The sequence below is a fragment of the Pterocles gutturalis genome, unplaced genomic scaffold (assembly GCF_000699245.1).
Source record: "Pterocles gutturalis isolate BGI_N339 unplaced genomic scaffold, ASM69924v1 scaffold3073, whole genome shotgun sequence".
Classification (NCBI taxonomy): domain Eukaryota; kingdom Metazoa; phylum Chordata; class Aves; order Pterocliformes; family Pteroclidae; genus Pterocles; species Pterocles gutturalis.
In genome coordinates, this window is record NW_010117738.1 from 8046 (window position 1) to 27519 (window position 19474).

A 19474-nucleotide genomic window follows, 5' to 3' on the forward strand; every position below is an offset into this window, starting at 1 on the left:
TGCACGGAGTCAGGGTCATAGATAATAGCAGATTATAAAGTCAAATTATATGGACTTTTAAACTGATAAAACAACTGCATTAATTTTTTTTTTTCAATCTCCACATTAAACATGGAGCATCCTTTCCAAACGTCTGTTAACGTGTTTCTTTTTGAGTTGTCTCTGCTAATTTTACCGTAAGAAAAGCCAGTTTTGTTCTGTATTTCACACTTGAAAAATGTTCTCAGATACATTTCTTAATGCAACATTTTTTTCTTTTGTTACTTTATTTGCAGCTTGAAATTTACCTAGCTCACTTGAATTAACGTATTAACCATCCCGTAGAAGACGAATATGATACCGAACAGAAGTAACCTCTCCTCCTTTCAGAATGTTGGATCAGGTAATCAGTTAATAAAAATGAATTTTGTTTGTAAATGTACTGAGATCTTTCAGAATTTGTAATTGAATTTGGTCCTCTTATTCTCCTGACACATGGATAAGATCAGCACACTGTTCTTATTCCATGTCTAACTCCATTTACCAGCTGAAATCAGGCCACAGCTGGATGTGCTGCAGCCAGCCAGCCCTCCCCCCTCAGTTTAATGCCTGACTGGAACAGATATCAGTGACCCCCAGCTAAACAACTCGGGAAAGGAAGAAAAGAAAAAGAATGAGGAGGGGAAAAAAAAAAAGGAAGAATTTCCTGCTGTTTAGCCTCCAGGTCCAGGCAGCACATACTTTGCTGAGCGGAGGAGCCTTGCAGTATGCGCTGGAGGTGACCGAGGGAAAGCTGGGGCTGACCTGGGTGCCGGATGGGCTCAGGGCGCACCACATGCCAGAGCTCCTGGCACCAGTCCATATAACTCTACATGAAGGCAGCATCAGCCAGGATGTGTAACGCATCCTAGCGTATTCATAGAGTTTTATCCCAAACATTACCCTAAAAATAAACAAAACAAACAAGATCTGGTTTGTGGGAAGCAGCTAAGGTTCAGTTAAACATGTGCTGTAGTTCAGCTGGGATTTAACTATATGCTTGCGGGCGCTGTGGCGCTGGAACCGGAAACGCAGAAGAATTGGCATGAGGTATAGTAGAGAAAAGTTAAATCAGAATGGCTACACGAAGGTACCGTGACCTTTTCTTCCTGTGCTTGTTTGGATTTCAAGTACAATGAACCCTTCATTGCTGTGGTGAACAGGCCTGAAAGTTTCCATGAGCTAACTCATTTTTTGGCAAAAGCATCCAGTCTTTGTAGGATTAAGTATGCCCTACTGGTATTGCAAGGGAGTAATAAACAATTATTAATGTCCCTTTAATGTGTCTGCTAAGCTATTTATATAGGAGACAGTGGATTTTATGCAAAAAACATCTGAACTTCAGCTGTGTTCAAGTTATGATTTGGACAGTACATTTTGATATGAGAATAGCTTTCAATTTTAAGAGAGCTCTGGAAGAGGGAGGAGAAAGAGATGAGGGTGGAAATTAGATTCTGTTTCACACTGAAAGGCTAAGTATTCAAGGCATATACATTGTGCTTTATATCTGTGCTCTTAAATAACTTTTACATCTTGTTCTTATTCCTTGTTAACACCACTAATATGATAAATGCTTGATCTTTTCCAGCTGATTTTGTCTTGTTCTGTCTTTTTCTGTTGAATGTGGGTCATGTCCTCCTTGTGTTCATTTAAACTTCATCATTGCTGTTGATGAGAATTTGTGATATAACTAAAAAATGTCAAATAAAATGTCAAATTATAAGAAACTGCAGTTTCACTGCCCACAGTGGTGAAGGTCTGATGGAGAGCTCTGTGAACTTACTGGTTCAAAGGCATCTTAGATAGTTGTATCGTTTCAATAAACATGTTAAAATTACAGCAAATAAAATCACAGTCAGCATAAAAATATTAAAATCCGTGTAGTAGTAAACCTGAGGCTTGGTTTTGAAGCTGCAAGTTAGTGGTTTTGGCCACTACCAGAGCTTGTAATTAACACATGCCTAGCCAGGTCCACTATGCTTAAGGTGTTTGATTATTTTTTGTTTGTTTGTTTCCCCCTGCCCCTCCAGTAATGCTGAGTCCTTTTATCTTTTGCCTATTCAATTACATTATTAATTGTGGTTACCTTTGTTCTTAAACTTATGCATTTGTTCTTAAGGAGTTGAGGAGAATGTGTTGTTACACACTTACCACAATTTGTATAGAGGAAGCCCATGCAACAGAGGTCTACTGAATGGTGCCCTGGACAGTAATGAATTCCAAGGCATTTTGCCTTCTTAGCAAGGAAGGTCCCAGAAACAAGGACCTGCTCAAAGAATGCATTGCCACCTTCCACTAGATGTCTGAACCTAGTGATCCTCAATGAAACCAGATCATATCAGCTCTGGTGGGGGGCAGGAGTCCAAGTTTTGTGTCTAGGTTCATATAATTGTCTGAAGTGGTACTTGGAAGAGGATTAAAGTATTGCCTCTGAGGATTTTAAAGGAACTTTACACATTTGGATGTTAGGTTTTCCTGCTGACAAGCTGAGATTAGGTTTCTCATGAGGTGTCTGAAGGTGAAATGTAGCTGAGCCAAGAGCAAATCCCAGATTTGACCCTTACTTTTGGAAGCAACACTCGCTGGCACTGCAGGAGCTGACACTGAAGAGAGCTTTATTAGTTTGAAGCACAGCCTAGCACATCTAAGGAGCTGCTGTGAATGTTAATGGTGCCATTTCTACATCAGCTGAGGTCTAAGTGCAAGCCTGCTGGGGGTCTTGTTTATCTCCTGCGGCGGCTGACACTGTCAGGAGCTGAATTCCTATCTTTACTTTCAGCAAAGGGGCACTCAGAACTGTAGGCTGGAGCTTGACACGTTGTTGAGCAATAACATCCACCACAGCAAAGGCTTTTTTTGTCGGTGTCCTCTTGCAGAATATGAATTATAATTCTGAACAAGCATTAGGATGTGGAACCTTAAACTCCTGTCAGTGTTTTTAATGGTCATGTGATTTTGTTGATGTTTTGAATGAAATCACGGGGCCCTGGCATTATACTTCCTTAAGGCTATCTTTTAACTGAAGTGCTCTTTGAAGATGTAGTAAAAGCTTTGTATTTTCAGAGCACTGAGCTGAAACACTTTGAAAAACAGGCCTTGGTTTTGCACTTTTCATGAGGCTTTGTGTGACAGTCCACACAGTAAGCAGAAAGGTGACAAACTCCTAATGAATTGAGCTCATGACTATATTGGCGCTCAGATGCACTATCTGCATAGGTTAAAAGAAGAGGTGGTCCAGAGCAGTATCTTATGTTCTGTATCCTGAGCCCTGGGTGACCTGCGTTCAGTTCTTTACTCTGCTGGCTGCTTTGCGTCTTCTCCCTGCACTTCAGTACCTCAGCTGTAAAATGACAGGACAGTAGTGCTTCCTTACTTCACAGACATCTTAGAAGGCTCAGGATTATTAGAGCTGAGCTACAGACTCCTGCAATGGATAGGGCACCAAAGAAAGAATCTAGCCTTTTTCCAACTATGTTGCTGATTTGTAGTATGAATTTGGTGATGTCCTTCTTAGCCCTTCTTTTTTAGTCTCCATCTTTTGCAAAAACGGAGATGGGAAAGCTGTGTATCCCCTCCTTTGGTTAACGATCTGAGACACTTTTATTATAAGCCCAGTAATTACTACAAAAAGTGTTCTTTTCAAGTTAACGTGCAGGCGTGCACATGCAAGAGGCTACTTACTTGCTGAAAACTTTTTTTTTCTTGTTTTCTCTTCCTTACAGATTCCAGTAAGGTTATGGCAGAGTACAGCCACACACAAAACCAGATGGAATTACAAAATGCTAGTTTGGGAAAGGGTTCTGTGGCAAATTCCCTTGAAAATGGTCTCCAGGATATTATGGAAAACCTCAACCCAAAGAAATACTCATCAAGTCTCAAATTTAAAACAAATGGGGACTATGCTGGCTCATATTTAACCCTTTCACAACCTATGCCAATTAAACCTAATCCTTCTTCTAGTGTTAAAAATACACACTCTATTACCAAAATTCAAGGAGGCAAGCAGTTCCCCTGTGAAAGCCCATATCTTCCAGATAAAAGCATCTCTGTAAAGCATTTGGGTTCCGTATCGGGCACTTCTCCATCCTTCAGCGGGTACAATTTAGGAAGGACAGACTTTGATATTCATGCCAGCAGAGAAAATGAAAAATCCCTTGGACACATGGATAAGTTTCACTACTCAAAGTACAGTCAGAAAAACAAATCTTACGACAATGTCTACTTCCCAGGAATGCTGGAGACGAAGAAGATCTCGGGCTCCCTTCTGACCATGTGGAATGGAAGCTCAGGGAATGAGCTGATGCTTTCACCTGCTAGCAACTCGGGGGCGGCCAGCATGCCTTCTAGCCCAAAGCAAGGAAGAAGGATGAATATTGAAGACAGCCTGGCCCTTCACATAAAATCAGTTAAGCACAAGGATGTGATGATGGAGACTCTGGGTTCACGGCCTAGAAAATACTCTGGTGGATCTCTAAGTCATATGGGAATGTACAGTCGTTCCCTACCCAGACTTTATAAATCAACAGAAAGCCAGCTGGTGCCATTAAGTTTGCCCCCCAGAAGCTCTCTGGGTAATACTAAAAGGAAAAAACTTGGAGAAAAAGATCTACCTCAGAATGCTTTAGATGCTGATAATTACCTGAATTTTTCTTCTTGCAGCTCAGGGGTCTCACCACATGCAAACTCTGTCTCTGGGAATAATCCCTATGTAAGCTCAACTCTTAGTGTTCCTGCAAGCCCTCGAATTGCTAAAAAAATGCTTTTAGCACCTTCTTCCCCATATCTTTCTGATGATTTTGATAGACTTGGACTCTCAGGAACAAGTCCCAGTAGTTCTTTCTCCCCAGTGGATTTTGACAGGTCGTTCTCTGTCCGAAGAAACCTTTCCACCAGTTCCGTGGAACTGGATGACCCAGATCTGGAAAGTTACAGGCAGACACCAAACTCACTGCAAACGTCCATGCGAGAGCGGAAGAACAGCATTAGCTCCATTTCGGGAAGAGAAGACCTTATGGACTATCACAGGAGGCAGAGGGAAGAGAGCAGGAGATGGAACGGCTGGTAATTTTTTCTTTTCCTCTTAGTTTTTTGTGGCAGTTAGCATTTGCAAAACCTCCATCCCACACCTAGCCATCAAGAGGGTACAACAAAACATAAGCAGCTGTGTTTTGAAATGCAAATGTTGCTTGCTTCAAATGTCTTGTTTTCTATCACAGTCCACGAAGCTGATGCTGAAATAGCGTGCTGCTGTAACAGCTCAGATAGACGGTACCATTCAGCCATCTTAAAAAAAAATTGTGAACCCAAGTAAATTGTGTTCAGTAATCCTTCAGGCTATGTTAAAATGTCCATGTGCATAAAACCCACAAATTGCACTGCAGAGATCCAGCACTTGTTGTTTTATATGATGGCACTGTTTTGTGGTAAGTGGGTAAAAAAAAAAAAAGGCTCCAGTATAAGCTGCTCAGTGTTGTGTGTGCTGTGCTGTGGAGTCAGGTATGCATTGGTTTGGGTTCAGCGTCCATCGTCGGAGCTTTCTCTGCCTGGTTATGGTTTTTCCTACTGAGTATTCTCATTAAAATACAGGCCTTCTTGCTTCTCCCCGTCCCGAAATGGAGGGTAGGAGAGGGGGACAGTTTATCTCTTTGTCTCCAGTCAGCATAGAGCAGTGCATACTGCTTTGGTTTGGGATTAAACTAGACATTAAAATGTAACTTATATTATTGAAACAACTTCTGGGTAGGAAAAATAGGTCTTCAGAATACATAAAGAGTGTTGAAACAGTTTCATATGGAAACTTTCCTTGAGAGTGTATTTAGTATTTCTTTGGAGAAAGTTTCTGCAGTGGCTACACAGCCTGACCCTGTTCACATGCATTCATACATTTTGTCATCCACATAGAAACCAAGGTCGTTAAATGGGCCAACTTGTATTACTGCGTCTTAGATTTGAGACATTAACTTCACATTTGTGTGCTTTAATTCCAACCTTTATGGATTTGAACAAAATGGGGATAAGATGTTCTTAAACTTTCTAGTTTGCCTACAGACAGTGAGCCTGCGGGGGAGTTCTCTTCGCGGGCAGGCCGAGGTGAAAAGCCGTGGGCAGGGTGGCCCGGTGCCTGTGCAGACCCACGACTCCTGTGTTGAGCTGCACCTGCGAGCAGGTTCAGCTGTAGCATTGTAACCTGTTCAGATGTTTCTCTCCTGTCTCAATGCCAGCTGGCGAGGAGCCTATTACACAGGCAGGAGCCAGCCTTTTCATCCCTGTTCTGCTCAGCACTGTAGGTTTGCAAGATGTGAAAACATTGGGCCTTGCCTGCTTAGAGCCAGGGCTGTAGAGTGAAGGCGCAGGTGTGAGGGGGTGGCGGGCACTGCCGCTGTCCCCCCTCGGTGAGCCCCCTTTGCCCCCTGAAACCTCGTCCAGCTTCCCTTGAAGCTGCAGGTTCCCAGGAGCAAGGCAGGGGCTCCCCAGGGCGAGGAGGCCCACCTGCGAGTGGAGACGACCGGGTGGCTTTGAAAAGGTTGTGCTTGTGCACCCAGAAGTGGGAAGTACCAGCAGAAATGCTGGTGGGTTGTTTCTCTCTCTTCCTGCTGCCTTCTCCCTGCCATTCCTCCGCTCCTTTTGGAAATCTCCCTTCTCCCTAGTCCTTGTGTTTTGTGTGTGCAAAGTGCTGTTTGCTTCTTATCAGAGGATTTTCCAGACAGTCATGCTGTAAAACCTGAGATAATCAGTCATAAAGGACAATGTAGTAGAGTGTATTGGTATTTCAAAGAGAAATAGTTTGGGGTTTGTTTGGTGGTGTTTTTTTTTTTTTTTTTTGTGGTGAGGGATGGAAGATATGGGGTTGTTTCAGTATTCAATGATGCTAAAAATTGTTCTGTTTTAATATTTGAATGTAGTGTCTGCATTCCCCACCTCCCCTCTGTTTCTTTTCTTGCCAGACAATACTTCCTTTGAGTCCTGATTCTTTAAGAAGAGGATTTCCCTACTGTTTTTCCAAGCACATTAAATTTTTGAAAAAAGATGATGTTTTGTGTGTTGCATGTAGTTTGAACATGAAGGAACTTCCTCCTGCTTGAGTTAATCTTCTGTTGAGGATTCAGATCAATATCTTTTTTCCCCTTGTTTTGACATATCTGGTGGAAGAATTGAGTATCAGGGGAGTGCCTCCTTCCAATGGTTTGAGGGTCTGAAAAATGCCATAAATAGGCTTTTAAGATCTCTGAGAGGAAGGGATATATTTGGCTTTAAAAAAAAAAAATCAATCCCCACATCAGCTCTTTGTACATTAGGGCCCATCCTGTTTGTTTTATTTTTGTCCTTCTGTGTGGATGGGTCTATCCAAACAGGGTCTTCATATATCCAGCCTGAGTTCCCAAAGAGCGACTTTGACCCTTGCGAAATGTGAGATGGACAAAGGTTAGAGATCAGGTCTGCTTAGGTCTCTTTTTTGGGGGGGAGGGGTAGGGGAAGGTGTTAATAAAAAACCTGAACCAAATAGGCACCCATGGATGGCAAAACTGTGTGCTTTGGGTTCTTAGCACTGAGTAAGAGTCCAGATGTAGTGGCTGGTAGGTAAACAATAGGGGCCACATAGTCTATCTTTGCACAAGTATTAGACTATTATATGCTGTGCTTTTTGAAGCAAGGTAGAGAGAAGAAAAATGTAGGACTACTCAGAGAACTTAATCAGAAACACGAGCCTCCTTTTTGGAGGACTAGACCACTCAACAGCCCTGATAATGAAATGGAGAGCATCTTCTTTTGCTACTGCCTCTGTAGCTATCCTGCTGGCACGTAGTAGGTTTGGGGGTATTGCGTTTGATAGCTGCCCTTCACCTCTTGATTATTTTTTTTTTAATTTTTTTTTTTTAGTAAAACCTGTGAACACATTGTAGTCTGACCTAGTATCTGCCCTTAGTCTCTTCTATTTACTTACACTTTTTTCTTTTTTCTTTCCATATACATTGTTCTGTGAGTTTTATTTGTGCTTATTTTGCATTTTAAGTGACAGAGGCTCCTCTGAAGTTTTCATTTTGAGCTGCTGCTACAGCTTGCATGTGTACCCATATGGTCTGCTGTCATTGCCTGTGGTACAAATAGTGAAAATACGCATTGCAGTTTTTTTTTCTGAATGATTTAACATATGAGTTTTAATGTGTTCCCATGCACCAAATAGAAAAGACATGTATGTACTTGTGTAGGATTTGATGTTTCTCCCTCTCTATTTCTTTTGATTTGCCTTTTATGGCTGGGTTCACCCAAACTAGCTGAAGACTGGTGCCACTTCTGTTTGGCCAACCTGTTCCTCTGTGACTTGAGGAGTGCGAGGAACTGAAGTTCGCATTGCTGCCATCCCTCCAGTGTTACTGCTGAGCACTGGGGACTGGTGGGCTGTGGGAGACAGTGGGATGGCGTGAAATTGCTCCCAGAGCTTGCACAGGCAGCTGGCTGGTAGGTCATATCTGCTTCTGCCTCCTCCTCAGACCAGCCCACCAGGCATTGCGTCTTGGTGTGGGGATGTTTATGCAAACTTTACAGAAGTCAAAGTCAGAGTTAGCTATTGCTGAAGCTAGCCCAGGAGCCTTATAAACAAGGGAAAAAAATATCACTGATCTAAGACTATTAAACGAGATTCAGTTAGCTATTGATTTTTTTAAAAATTTTTTTTTAAAGAGGAAATCTCACTCTCTTTTTTCTTATCTGAGATAAAAGCCCAACTGTGGTAGCTGCTGGAACTGAAAGGCAGTCTTTCTCTTCAGCCTGTGGGGAGGGGGTGGAACAGCACAGGCAACATAGTCAGATAGATATTAAGGCCATCTGTTTTGTTTGATACCTGCTAATTTGAATAGCACTGAAGTTGATTTTTCTACTGCTGTTTTTTAGGCAGTACAATGTATTTCCTCTAGATGGTGGTAGGTACTTAAAAATTGCATGTACAGTATCTGCATGATAGCTTCCATAGTCCAGCTGTCTGTACAGATCTGTAAACATATGCTTGTTAATGAAGTTTTATTAGATGCAGGAACTGTGCTGGGAGAGATTTCAGCTTATATGACCGATGCCTGAACGAGCAATGTTAAAATTCAAAGAGCTTATTCCATAGTCCACTTTTTCACAGTCAGAAGAGCATTGAATTTCATGAAGCTTATTCAGCAAGTAAGAAATAATACAGAATATTCCTGTGCCTGTTTTGCATTGATGCAGTAGGATGTGCTCACGTGAGCTGAAAATCAAATGAAAATATTTTTGAATTTTCAGGGTGGTACTGCTTTAAAATAATGGTTAATAGAGCTTAACATAAATCTCCCATACAGCTTGGAAAAACCTCATATACGTGTTTTATAAATTTATATTGGCACTGTGTTTTTTTATAGACTCTTTAAATATAAAGTACCCAAGCTGTATATAAAAGTGTAAGTGACTGAACTCGTACAGGAACCCCAGCCAAACAGACAAAGGCTAGATCAGGGTGATTTTTCCCACCACTAGTATTTGACAGCCAGTGTTACAGAATAGCTGTGTAACAACAATTTAGTTTAGTAAATGAACAAGTGCTGTATAATAGGATAAAAACACCCTGCAGAATATAACTGATGACTCAGTAGTCCCAAGTGCGGACTACATATACTTAATTTATGCAGCTATAAGTTTTATGCAAATGGACAATATGAACCAAGAAGAAATCAACTTCAGGAGACTTATTTTCATTTACAGAACTTAAGTACTGCACTGGAGCTGTAGTCTTCAGGCTTCTGCCCTCAGTGTGATTTGAAAAGGAGCATCTGCATAGGTGCGGGAGGGGCAAAAGGGCAGTGGTGTGAAGAAAACACACCACTTTGCTGAAAACATGGGCTTGTGCCTCTGGATGCTGAGAGGTGATAATTCGCAAGTGCATGCTGTTATTCTGGAAGCTGACAGCGTTTCCTCAGGAGCTGAATACACATGCCTGCAGATAGAGCAGCTAATTCTGCAGAAAGTCGCCTGCTGGGTTCCTCCCTGGAGGCTGGCTCTACTCCGTGCTGCTGATCTCTTCTGCTTTTGCCACTCTGTTTTTTCTGTGCCTGCACCAGGAAGGTAAGGACAAGGTGTGCCAGCCTGGTCCCTGCACCCAGTCCTCTGCTTGGAGCTGCGGTGGTCTTTCTCCGTGCAGGTGTCTCTGCTGTCAAAGGCTGCCTGTGCATTGCCCATGAGAGACAGACATGAAATCCAGGCGCTTCCTCTGAACTCTCTGCTGGTAGCGGTAACTTCAGAGCCAAAAGACTAACTAGAGTAAAACAAGGACTGAAAATTATAAAATAAAGGAAGCCAGAGTGAGAAACTGGTGCAAACTGGAGAGAAGGGGAAGAACAGCTGGCAAGCTGCTCTCAGACCCGGTTAAATTCTGTCTTTGAATTCCAACAGGTGTGAAATCACCAGTTTTTTAGAAACACAGGAAGGACGGAGAAACCTTTCTCCTGCCTCTTGTCCATGGGGTACTGAATGTGTTTGTAAGAAAGTCAGTCTGGGGAGTTTCTGCTGCTCTCCTTCCTGGTCTCTCAGCTGCTTTCCCTTTCATCCTCCTTTACTAGCTGCTGCTCCAAGCTTGTGCTGTGAAGCTGGCTTTTTGCCTGCCCATGGTGTTTTTAAAGAGCAACAGTGGAAAAGTGCCGAGTTTTGGTAGCTGGAAGGAGCAGCAGCCTCTTCTTTGAGCAAAGAGATCCCTGGCTGTACGGACTAGCCATAATCTCATTAGCGTCAGTCATAGAGAATAGACTGCAAATGTATTTTTAGTGAGATCTGGAGTTATCCAGTTGCTAGTGGCACTTATCTAAAAAGCTTCCTGCTTCCCACAGCTGATTAAGCAAGTCTTGCCTTGATACCTAGATACAGCATCACTTCTACACATTTGTAAAATTCAGATACGTGACATGCAGCAGATGCACAAATCCGGGAATCACAGACGCAGTTGCTGTTAAAAGATTGGGAGGTATTTATCTCTAGTATTTTGAAATATTTTTCTTTACAGTGTGACAGAGATGTCTCTCAATGTAATTGTTAATCAGTAGCAGAGGAGGGTTATTATCCCCTTATCCCACCCTCCTTCTTCAGCACCTAAATTTGCAGCCATCCATAGATGCTGCATAGCTTTCTGAAAGCCAGGAGTGGTGAACCTGCCTGGGCAGAAAGTGCACAAGACCTATGTACCCCTTTCATAGCAGGTAAGAGATCCACTGAATATACACAAAGATGTTTTAGTCTGTTAGAAAGGACACTGAAAGGCTTACAAGGCTTGATTCAGCACCCCTCCCTAGAGCCAGAACGAAATTTAAACCAAGTTCCTTTTTTTCACATACCTTTTTTTCCCTCTGCTGTGTTCGGCGTCACAAATAACTTGCGTGGTACTTCTTGCAAAATTATTGACTAGATTTTCCATATGCTGCTGCTGCTGTAATTTTCATTGCAGGGGTGCTTTCCTAGCTTGCTGCTTGACTCAGAAGTCTGTGCTGCAAACAGTTAAGTGCAGGTGTGCTGGAGCTGGAATGAGTTGGCCAAGATGAAATGATGAGAATAGAGTGTATAAAATAACCACACAGCTTCCTGTCCATAAGCCTCTTGGCACATGTCAAAATAGAAGTGAGAGGTATCGGTATTTCTGTAATGTGTCTGAAAGTTCATCAGGAATTTTTTGAAGACTGGCAGAGGTTTGCCTGGAATTTTTAAGCTTTCCTGAGCAGCTGAGACTGAGGGGAAAAGAGAGGTGTTTTTTTTTTTGTTTGTTTTTTGTTTTTTTCTGACTGCTCAGCCAAGGGCAGGTTTGCAGGGAGAGCCCCTTACCTGAGTGCCTAGGCTAGGGTGAGCAGCAGCTGTGCTTTGAAATTTGCTTTTTCCTGTTATTATTGAAAGGATGGAAGCTTAGCACGGGGAAACCTGATATACCCTGTTGTTGCAGGGAAGGATGGGAGTTCATGCCCTGGTGCCACATTTCCCATCTATAACCATTACAACAACTGTATGAAAGGGCCAGGCCTGGTGCCGTCACACCAGGGAGAGCTGCGTAATTACCGGCGATGCCTGCCAGCACTTGCACAGAGCTTTAGGAATTGGGTTGCATGGCCAAAAGACTTAGTAAGAGGGAGGACAGTGGCGTTGGAGGGGTAAGGGGAGAGGCTTAGCATCTGGCAGTGGTTGTCTAGAGGGAGCAAGACTTTGGGGAGTTATAATTATGTAGATTATTTGGGGTTGAAGGATGTCTGCAGAATCTGCTGGACCCATTCTGTGGAAAATACAAGCTTGCGATTGCTGCCCTGGGCTCCGTTATTTCAGTGGCTCATCTCTGCTGGTGCCATTACAGGAGACTTCAGAGGAAACCTGCAGTGGGAACCTGGGAATAAGCTACTTGAAGGCAAAATTTCTGTCTCATGGTGCTCTCTCGGTTGGGTAGTGCTTGGAAATGTATGGGTTCAGATGGGTTCTCCAGCTCAGAAATGCAGCTCTTTACTGCGGGTGATGCGGGGTGATGTGAGCATGTAGTGCATACAACCGGGTAATGTCTTAGTAGCTGTATAAAAAGCTGGGTGCTTGTAAACTGGTGTTAAATTTTCATAAAACTCCAGTGGCTTGCTGCAGGGAAAAGGCAGGCAATGCACTGCCTGAAGTGCTTTGCTTGATCCTTGTTATCACTTGCTGTTGGGCATAGGGAGTGTTAGGACTGTCAGAAATAGCTGCTTTACAAATCCTGTTTGCAAATGTAATGCCAGGTAGAGCTTGGAAAGTGAATGTCTGCAGTGGTTCCTGGGGAAGGATGCTGAGGATTTTAGTTTTTTGCTTTCTTTTTAAATCCTCCTAAAAATTAGAAGGATTTCCTAGAAATCAGAAATGAGATCATTAGTGCAGGTATTAATGCCAAGCATGAAACTCTCACAGTGGTATTTTTTTCCAGCATAGTTTTCAATAGGCTTATGGTAAGCAATTTTTTTCTTCTTTAGCAAAAGGAACATGAAATTATATAAAAACATTAACTCTTAAAAATGAAAAGATAAAAAATCATCTGAAATAGAAGTTGCAGGAAGCTATGCATACAGTAAAGTAAAACAAATATAGCTTTCTGATACTTTTTATAAATTATCACAGAGATCTAGAAATCCTTCGGGAATTAAATGTTTATAGCAACTTGAAGCACGTCAGGTCAAACTGGCACAGCTATTCAGATTCTTAAGTTTGAAATATTAGTATGAATACATAAGGATTTGAGTTAACTGGTAAATAAAGGTTTCCCCCACTTCTGTGCATTTGACATCTGTTATATTTTAGATGTGATGCCTAGTTTTTCCGTTAATGCTCCTAAAACTGTGTATTTCAAAATGTGGACTAATTCTCTCCCAAAAAAGGGAACCAAAGTTAACAGAAAATCCAAAAAAAGTCAGAATTGAGTGAGTTCATGGAAAATCTGTGATATTTTGCAGCTTGGTAGGAGTATAACGTAAGTGTAATGTGGTACAATTAGTGATTTATACAGTGAGCTCACTGGACGTGTGTACATACAAATGGGGTATGGTTGCAACCACCTGAATAAACAATATTAATATTAAAATTTTCTACATTGGAAAGATAAATGTTGACATCTTATTTAAGTAGCTATTAATTTCTCTGAAATGTACTTGTAACTTTTTAAGTTCTTCTTCCATGTCAACTTTGATTCTTTGTCATGCACTGTAATTTATTTATGTATGTCTGTTATCTCTTAAGTGCTAGAGACATATGTGGAAGTGGAGGATTTTAATCCTTCACTCTAAAAGAATAAAAATAACCCACCAAAGAAAAAAACAAAACAGCAAACTTTTTTTAACTTCATCCTTACTTTAGCTCACATGTGACACTTGGTGCTATTATCTTTTTCTAAACTAGGAACGACAGCGGCTGGAGACAATCCTCAATCTGTGTGCAGAATATTCCAAACCTGACAGCGACCCCGCTGCAGCTACAACAGTTGCTGATGTTCAAAAAATTAACAAAGAACTCGAAAAACTTCAGCTCTCCGACGAGGATTCAGTGTTTGAAGACTCCCAGATGAATCTGGAAACGAGGTTCAGAAGCCACTTGAAATCATCTGCAAGCGATTCAGATTTCTCGGAGGTGAGCAACCACAGTCGTGGCACTGGTGCTTTCCTCCCTTCCCGAGGACTGAGAGCCAATGAGCACTTCAGTGAAACCACCAAGCCTCCACCTTTTGCTGCTCCTGGCTTCTTGAAGGATGCCACAGAATCGTCCTATCTAAGCATCACACCAAAGGTAATGCTCTGTAGGAGGAAAGAGGACAACAACAGGCTGGACTGCTTGAAATCCTCCTTTAGGAATTGGCTGTCTTGGCAGGGACAACAGTTAGGATGGCTTAGGTGTGAGAATTAATCTCAGAGTTCATACAATTTAGCAGCCAGCAAATGGTTATTTCATTTTCTGTGGAAGCTTTTGGTACTGGAAGTTTTTTTTTTCAGAGGGATGTACAGTTTGGGAAGAGTTTTAAGTTTTGTTTTTTTTGTTGTGGTTTTTTTTTTTTCTGAGGGAGAAAGATTTGCTTGAACAATTATGGCTCCTTAAATGAGGAAGGTTTCAGGAGCCCTGCTTAGCACCATGCTGGGATGTAGGAGGGAAGGGAAGCTCTGCTATCTTCTCCCAGCCTGAGGCTCCTGTCCTCTGTAAGAGGAGAATGTTTTTCTCATGTGCAAACCAGAACAGTTCCACAGGAGGTGAAGAGGAGTTGCCTGAGCCAAATTTACTGTCCTGTCTCCTTTCCCAGGGTTGGACCTGAGCCACTTGTCAAATCAGCTATTGCCTCTCATGGGGCACACGGTGAGAGCCAGCCTCCCACTGCTCTAGCCCAGCTCCTCCCTTTAATAGGCTGCAGCTCCTTTCCTGTGTACCTCACACTCCTGTTTCATTACTGAAGGGAAATGATCCCTTAAAAAATGAGCTAACAGCTTTCCTAACAATTTCCTTCAGCTAGGGCAGCAGCAGCAGCCTCCTCCAGCCTGGGGCAGGGGCCTCTTGTCATCTTGGGTCAGTGCCGAGGGTCCAGGGTGCCAGACCAGCAGTGCAGCAATTACTGGTGGCGGGCAGTGTGTTAAATAGCTAGAATGAGGAGCTTAATAAGACCAAGCAAAGCCAAAAAGCAGGTTTCTGTTTAACAAATTCACACCTTGAAAATACTTTCTATGTCTCTCCTTTTTACTCTTGTTTTCACACTGTATGAATTTCAGCACAATTATATGCCTAATATGAATTGTGTTTAACCTCTGCTTAACTTCTGTTGACTATGAAGATGTAAGTATGTGTATAAGAAGAAAGAGGTGTGACAGAAAAACATTTAATCTTATAAAGGGGTGTCTCTCTGGAAGTCTGTCTCTAGAGTCTTTTGGTGTGAAATTATGTTGAAGAGAAACAAGCTATTATGTCTTGGTCTTTCCTTGTCGAAAAGGTAGTAAGACATTTCATTAATAAGTTACTGTGATCTTGTGTTTCTTTCCCATTTGTTACATTATTTGTGCAAGTCAGAGATCCTATTTTAAATCCTTATTAGGAAGTTGAAATCTAAGATGTTATGTCAGCATTATCTGAACAGGATACCGGACAAAAAGAGGCTTTCCTGCTAGGATTACTAATGCTAATCAAGGAATACCATTCATTCATTCATTCATTCATTGTAAAGGGTGTTCAGCTAAGCCCTGAAAAAAGCAATAACAAGCAACAGTGTTAATGAAACACAGCTCATTGTTTTAAAATATCAAGATCAGATTTGTTTGGGAGAAAATGCCTGCTCTCAGAATAGCCATTCAGTAGCTAAGCTGAGCCTCTTTTGAGCAAGGCTGTGTGGTCCAGTGGTTAATGCGAAGCCCTGCACACAGCCCACTTCTAATTCTGACTGGGGACAATGAGCTAGCAGCCTTACCAGAGTAATTGGATCGCAGGCCCCTGGGGTCAGATGAACATGAAGAATACATTTGAAACTTGATACTCTTTGATCTAGCCTTTGCCTGGTATAAACAAGGTCACAGGTATTTTCTTAATAATGTTTATTTCTTGGCACAGTTATCTAGTAAGTAAATGGCAATGAAAGAGCAACGTTAAGGGTACTAGTTCCTCGGTGCTAGCTGGAGAGACAGAACCAACTATTGTCTTTATTTTGCACAAGCTGTCCATCTTAATGGCTGGTTACAAAAATGTCCTATCCTACATCCTGGCTTTTATTGTACAAACAGCTGAAATGTACATAAAAAGCATCTTCATCTATCTGTGTTTTTAAGGGGAAAAATTGGATTTTTACAACCTAAATAGCACAGCATGTAAAGTATTCTCAAAGGTTAGGTTTTAATAATTCCTGTAGCATGAATAGTATTTACTGTTAAGTATAGTATTTACTTCCAATGCCTGGAAGTAAAGTATCATGTTTGTTTCTCTTGTACACCTAAATATAGAAATAGCAATATAGTAGATACGAAATATGTAATGGGTTCCAACCCAGTAGTACAGTACTTGTCTAAAATTGACACAATATGAAAGGGAAAGACAGTGTTTAACTCCTTTTCTAATGAACCTCTTGTAATGTGCAACTGCAGATACCAGAATGCGTAAGTGATGAGCAAAGAGGGCAGGAGCTTGGTCGACTGGAGGAGGAACGCATAGTGATACTAAATAACTTGGAAGAACTTGAGCAGAAGATCAAAGATTTAAATGACCAGATGGATGAATCCTCGAGAGAGGTATGAAATATGTTTTGGTTTTAAATGCCTTGCTTGTTAGGTATGTCTACATAGCATAAGTCTGGGCTCAGCAAGTACACAGGGAACCCATGGATGTACGTAGCCTTCGTATTCTGTACTTTTTCACAAGAATTAAGCACAGAATCAGGGACCTGGCAGTTTCCTACTATGAAGATTATTTTTCCCCAGCAGGAAGATAGATGTGATGCTCGGATTAGCCGTTCCCAGCTGTAACCATTATACTCCTAAATGGAATTAGAACAATCTTGCTTACTGAATGGTCACTCAATTGATCTAAATACCTTGCGACACTTGGGAGTTTTATGGTGGTATCTCCTGTGACCCTTTAAAGAGAAAGGAAGTAAGACAACTTCCTTTTAAGCCTCCTTGGCTTTGTGGTGGCAAGGTTATGTTGGCAGCCTCTTGACTTCTGGAATCTCACAGTTACAAGCTAAGCTGGCCAGGCATTTGAGTTGTGTTTGCTCCAATTATCAGCGACAGGAAAGAAACAGCTGTTGCAGAAGGGTTTCCTACGGAGCCTGGGCACAGAGAGTCGGTACAGTATCACAGCAGGAGGAAGCACAGAGGAGAAGCATTAGAAAAGTTTTGGAAAAAAGAATCTTCAAACTAAACTTGGTTTGGACTTTATTTTGCAGTATTTTATGTTGCAGTTTTTCTTTTTCTCAGATTTGTGATCTCTTTTTTTTAACTTCCTTTTGTGGGAGCAAACTTTTTTTTTTTCCTTTTTGAAATGTTTCTCTGTTGTGAATAATCACCAATTCACTCCCCTTCCCCCAGAAAATAGTGTGTATCAAGATTTCTTTTTAATCTGGACTGCTTCTGAAAAATGTTTTGTATTCCTAGTTGGATATGGAATGTGCCCTTTTGGATGGGGAACAGAAATCTGAAACAACAGAGCTGCTGAAAGAGAAGGAAATATTGGATCATCTAAACAGAAAAATAGCTGAGCTGGAGAGAAATGTTATTGGTGAAAAGACAAAGGTAACTTAATTTTCTTAGCTAGCTGTGTGCTCCGTTCCCCTTGATCTTCAAAATACATTTCTATGATTAACATGTTGATGGAGGTTGTTTTATGAAGTACTGTCTATAAGTAAATTGACTTGATATATATGGAAGAAAAAAATAGTTGTCTCACCATCATCTCCCTGTAACAGTCTTGTTTCCCAAGGTGTGCTTGACAAGCAAAATATAGTACACTTAAGTAAAAAGACCTGACCTACTGTGAAGATATATTTGATTAAAGCCAAATCCAAACCCTATATGGATTTTTTTATATCTGTTTGAAAGAAGAGGATTAATTGAACTGTTCCACTTCCCTCCATTGTGGGTTATGTATTTTGAATTTTTAAAAAGTGATAAAAATTAATCCTTTCTCAACAAAGGAAAAGAACGAAAGAAGGCTGTGGTTTCAGATGATGGCTTTACCTATTATGGTATAGAATGATGCATGAGACATCTGTCAAGTACGTAGTTTTAAAACAATTAGTTTGGTGTGTTTTGTTTGCTGACTGACTGACAATTTTAGTAATGCAGAGCATTCTCTCCGGAATTAAGTCAAAGGAATTAATTAGTTCTCGTAGACAGTCAGATACTTACTTAGCTGCTGTCAAATATGCAGCAAATCTATGTAAGTGTGTATTGGCAGAATAAGATAGCACAATAGTAAGATTTTAAGTACGGAAACAGAAAGAGCCAGCAAGATGAAGCTGTTCCCCTCAAACCAGTGAGTATGGTTTCCCTCCATCAGGCTCTCCTCTGGCCTTTCCAGGTGGGAAGTTCCCTTCTCCACGGGGGGTGTACCATGGCCAATAATATTTCAAGGTCAGGAAGTTTTTCCAGAGCTTTCAGACAGTAATGTTTCCTTTTTAAATTTCATCCTCTACCTCATAATTTAAACCTGTCACTTATGGAAATACTCTAGCTAGTCTCTCCTCCTCTTTTTTTAAGCTTTCCAGAAATATCTGGAAGTCTTCTGCATTATTTGCCTTCGCTTAGACAAGTTGTGCATTTTTAGCTCTTTCACAGTTCCCATTTAATTCATGGCTTGCAGCTTGCATTGGTTTATTCTGAGCTTTTTGTCTTCAGTTTCTGCCTACCCTGTCATAACCCTGAACACTGTTTTGCAGCTGTTTTGCATCTGCATGCATCAAGCCTGTGTCTGAGAAGGAGAATGGTGCTCCCAGCACTCTGCCCTGTGGAGTGACAACATGCATCGAGTTTAAGCTTGAATTTCTGTGGACTTTCCTGCCTGTACTTTTCCTTTTTCTCCTGTATCCCTCGGTGTTGCCTGTGGTCATCTTTTAAGTTGTCCATGGAACATGTTTCGCACTTGCTTTTTTAGTATAAAGATGAGTTTAAAGTTGGTAACAGCAGCTAGGGTGGTGCAAGCAGCTACCCTCCAGAAGGATGCTGATAGAAGTTTTGGTTGGTAGGTGGTAACAAATAACATTTCCACAAATTCAAGAGATCTTTTGCCTTTATATTTGTTCTCCAGGAGTCTCCAAGTTCAATGAAACTAATGGAAATTATTCTAAAACCTGTAGGTTGTTTAAATTTCCTTGCAATCGTATGATGGAACATTAGTGTGTAGCAGTCAAAGCTAAAATGCCAGGTCTATTTTAAATTTTCAGATGAAGTGAAACATTGAAAGCAGCCTAGAAAAAGCAGTTTTGTTATTTAAAAGGCAAGTTCACTCA

General features: G+C 41.4%; 1 protein-coding gene across 1 annotated transcript in view; it reads left to right on the forward strand.

The window, feature by feature from the left end:
• Positions 1 to 279: 279 nt before the first annotated feature.
• Positions 280 to 19474, forward strand: part of LOC104463514 (pleckstrin homology-like domain family B member 2) — a gene marked incomplete at its 3' end in the record, with an annotated part of 48900 nt that continues 29705 nt past the window's right edge. The window contains 6 exon segments of the mRNA XM_010075885.1: positions 280 to 382; positions 3741 to 5051; positions 5054 to 5079; positions 13909 to 14292; positions 16614 to 16757; positions 17622 to 17759. Of these exon segments, the coding sequence (XP_010074187.1) occupies positions 334 to 382; positions 3741 to 5051; positions 5054 to 5079; positions 13909 to 14292; positions 16614 to 16757; positions 17622 to 17759 (2052 nt within the window).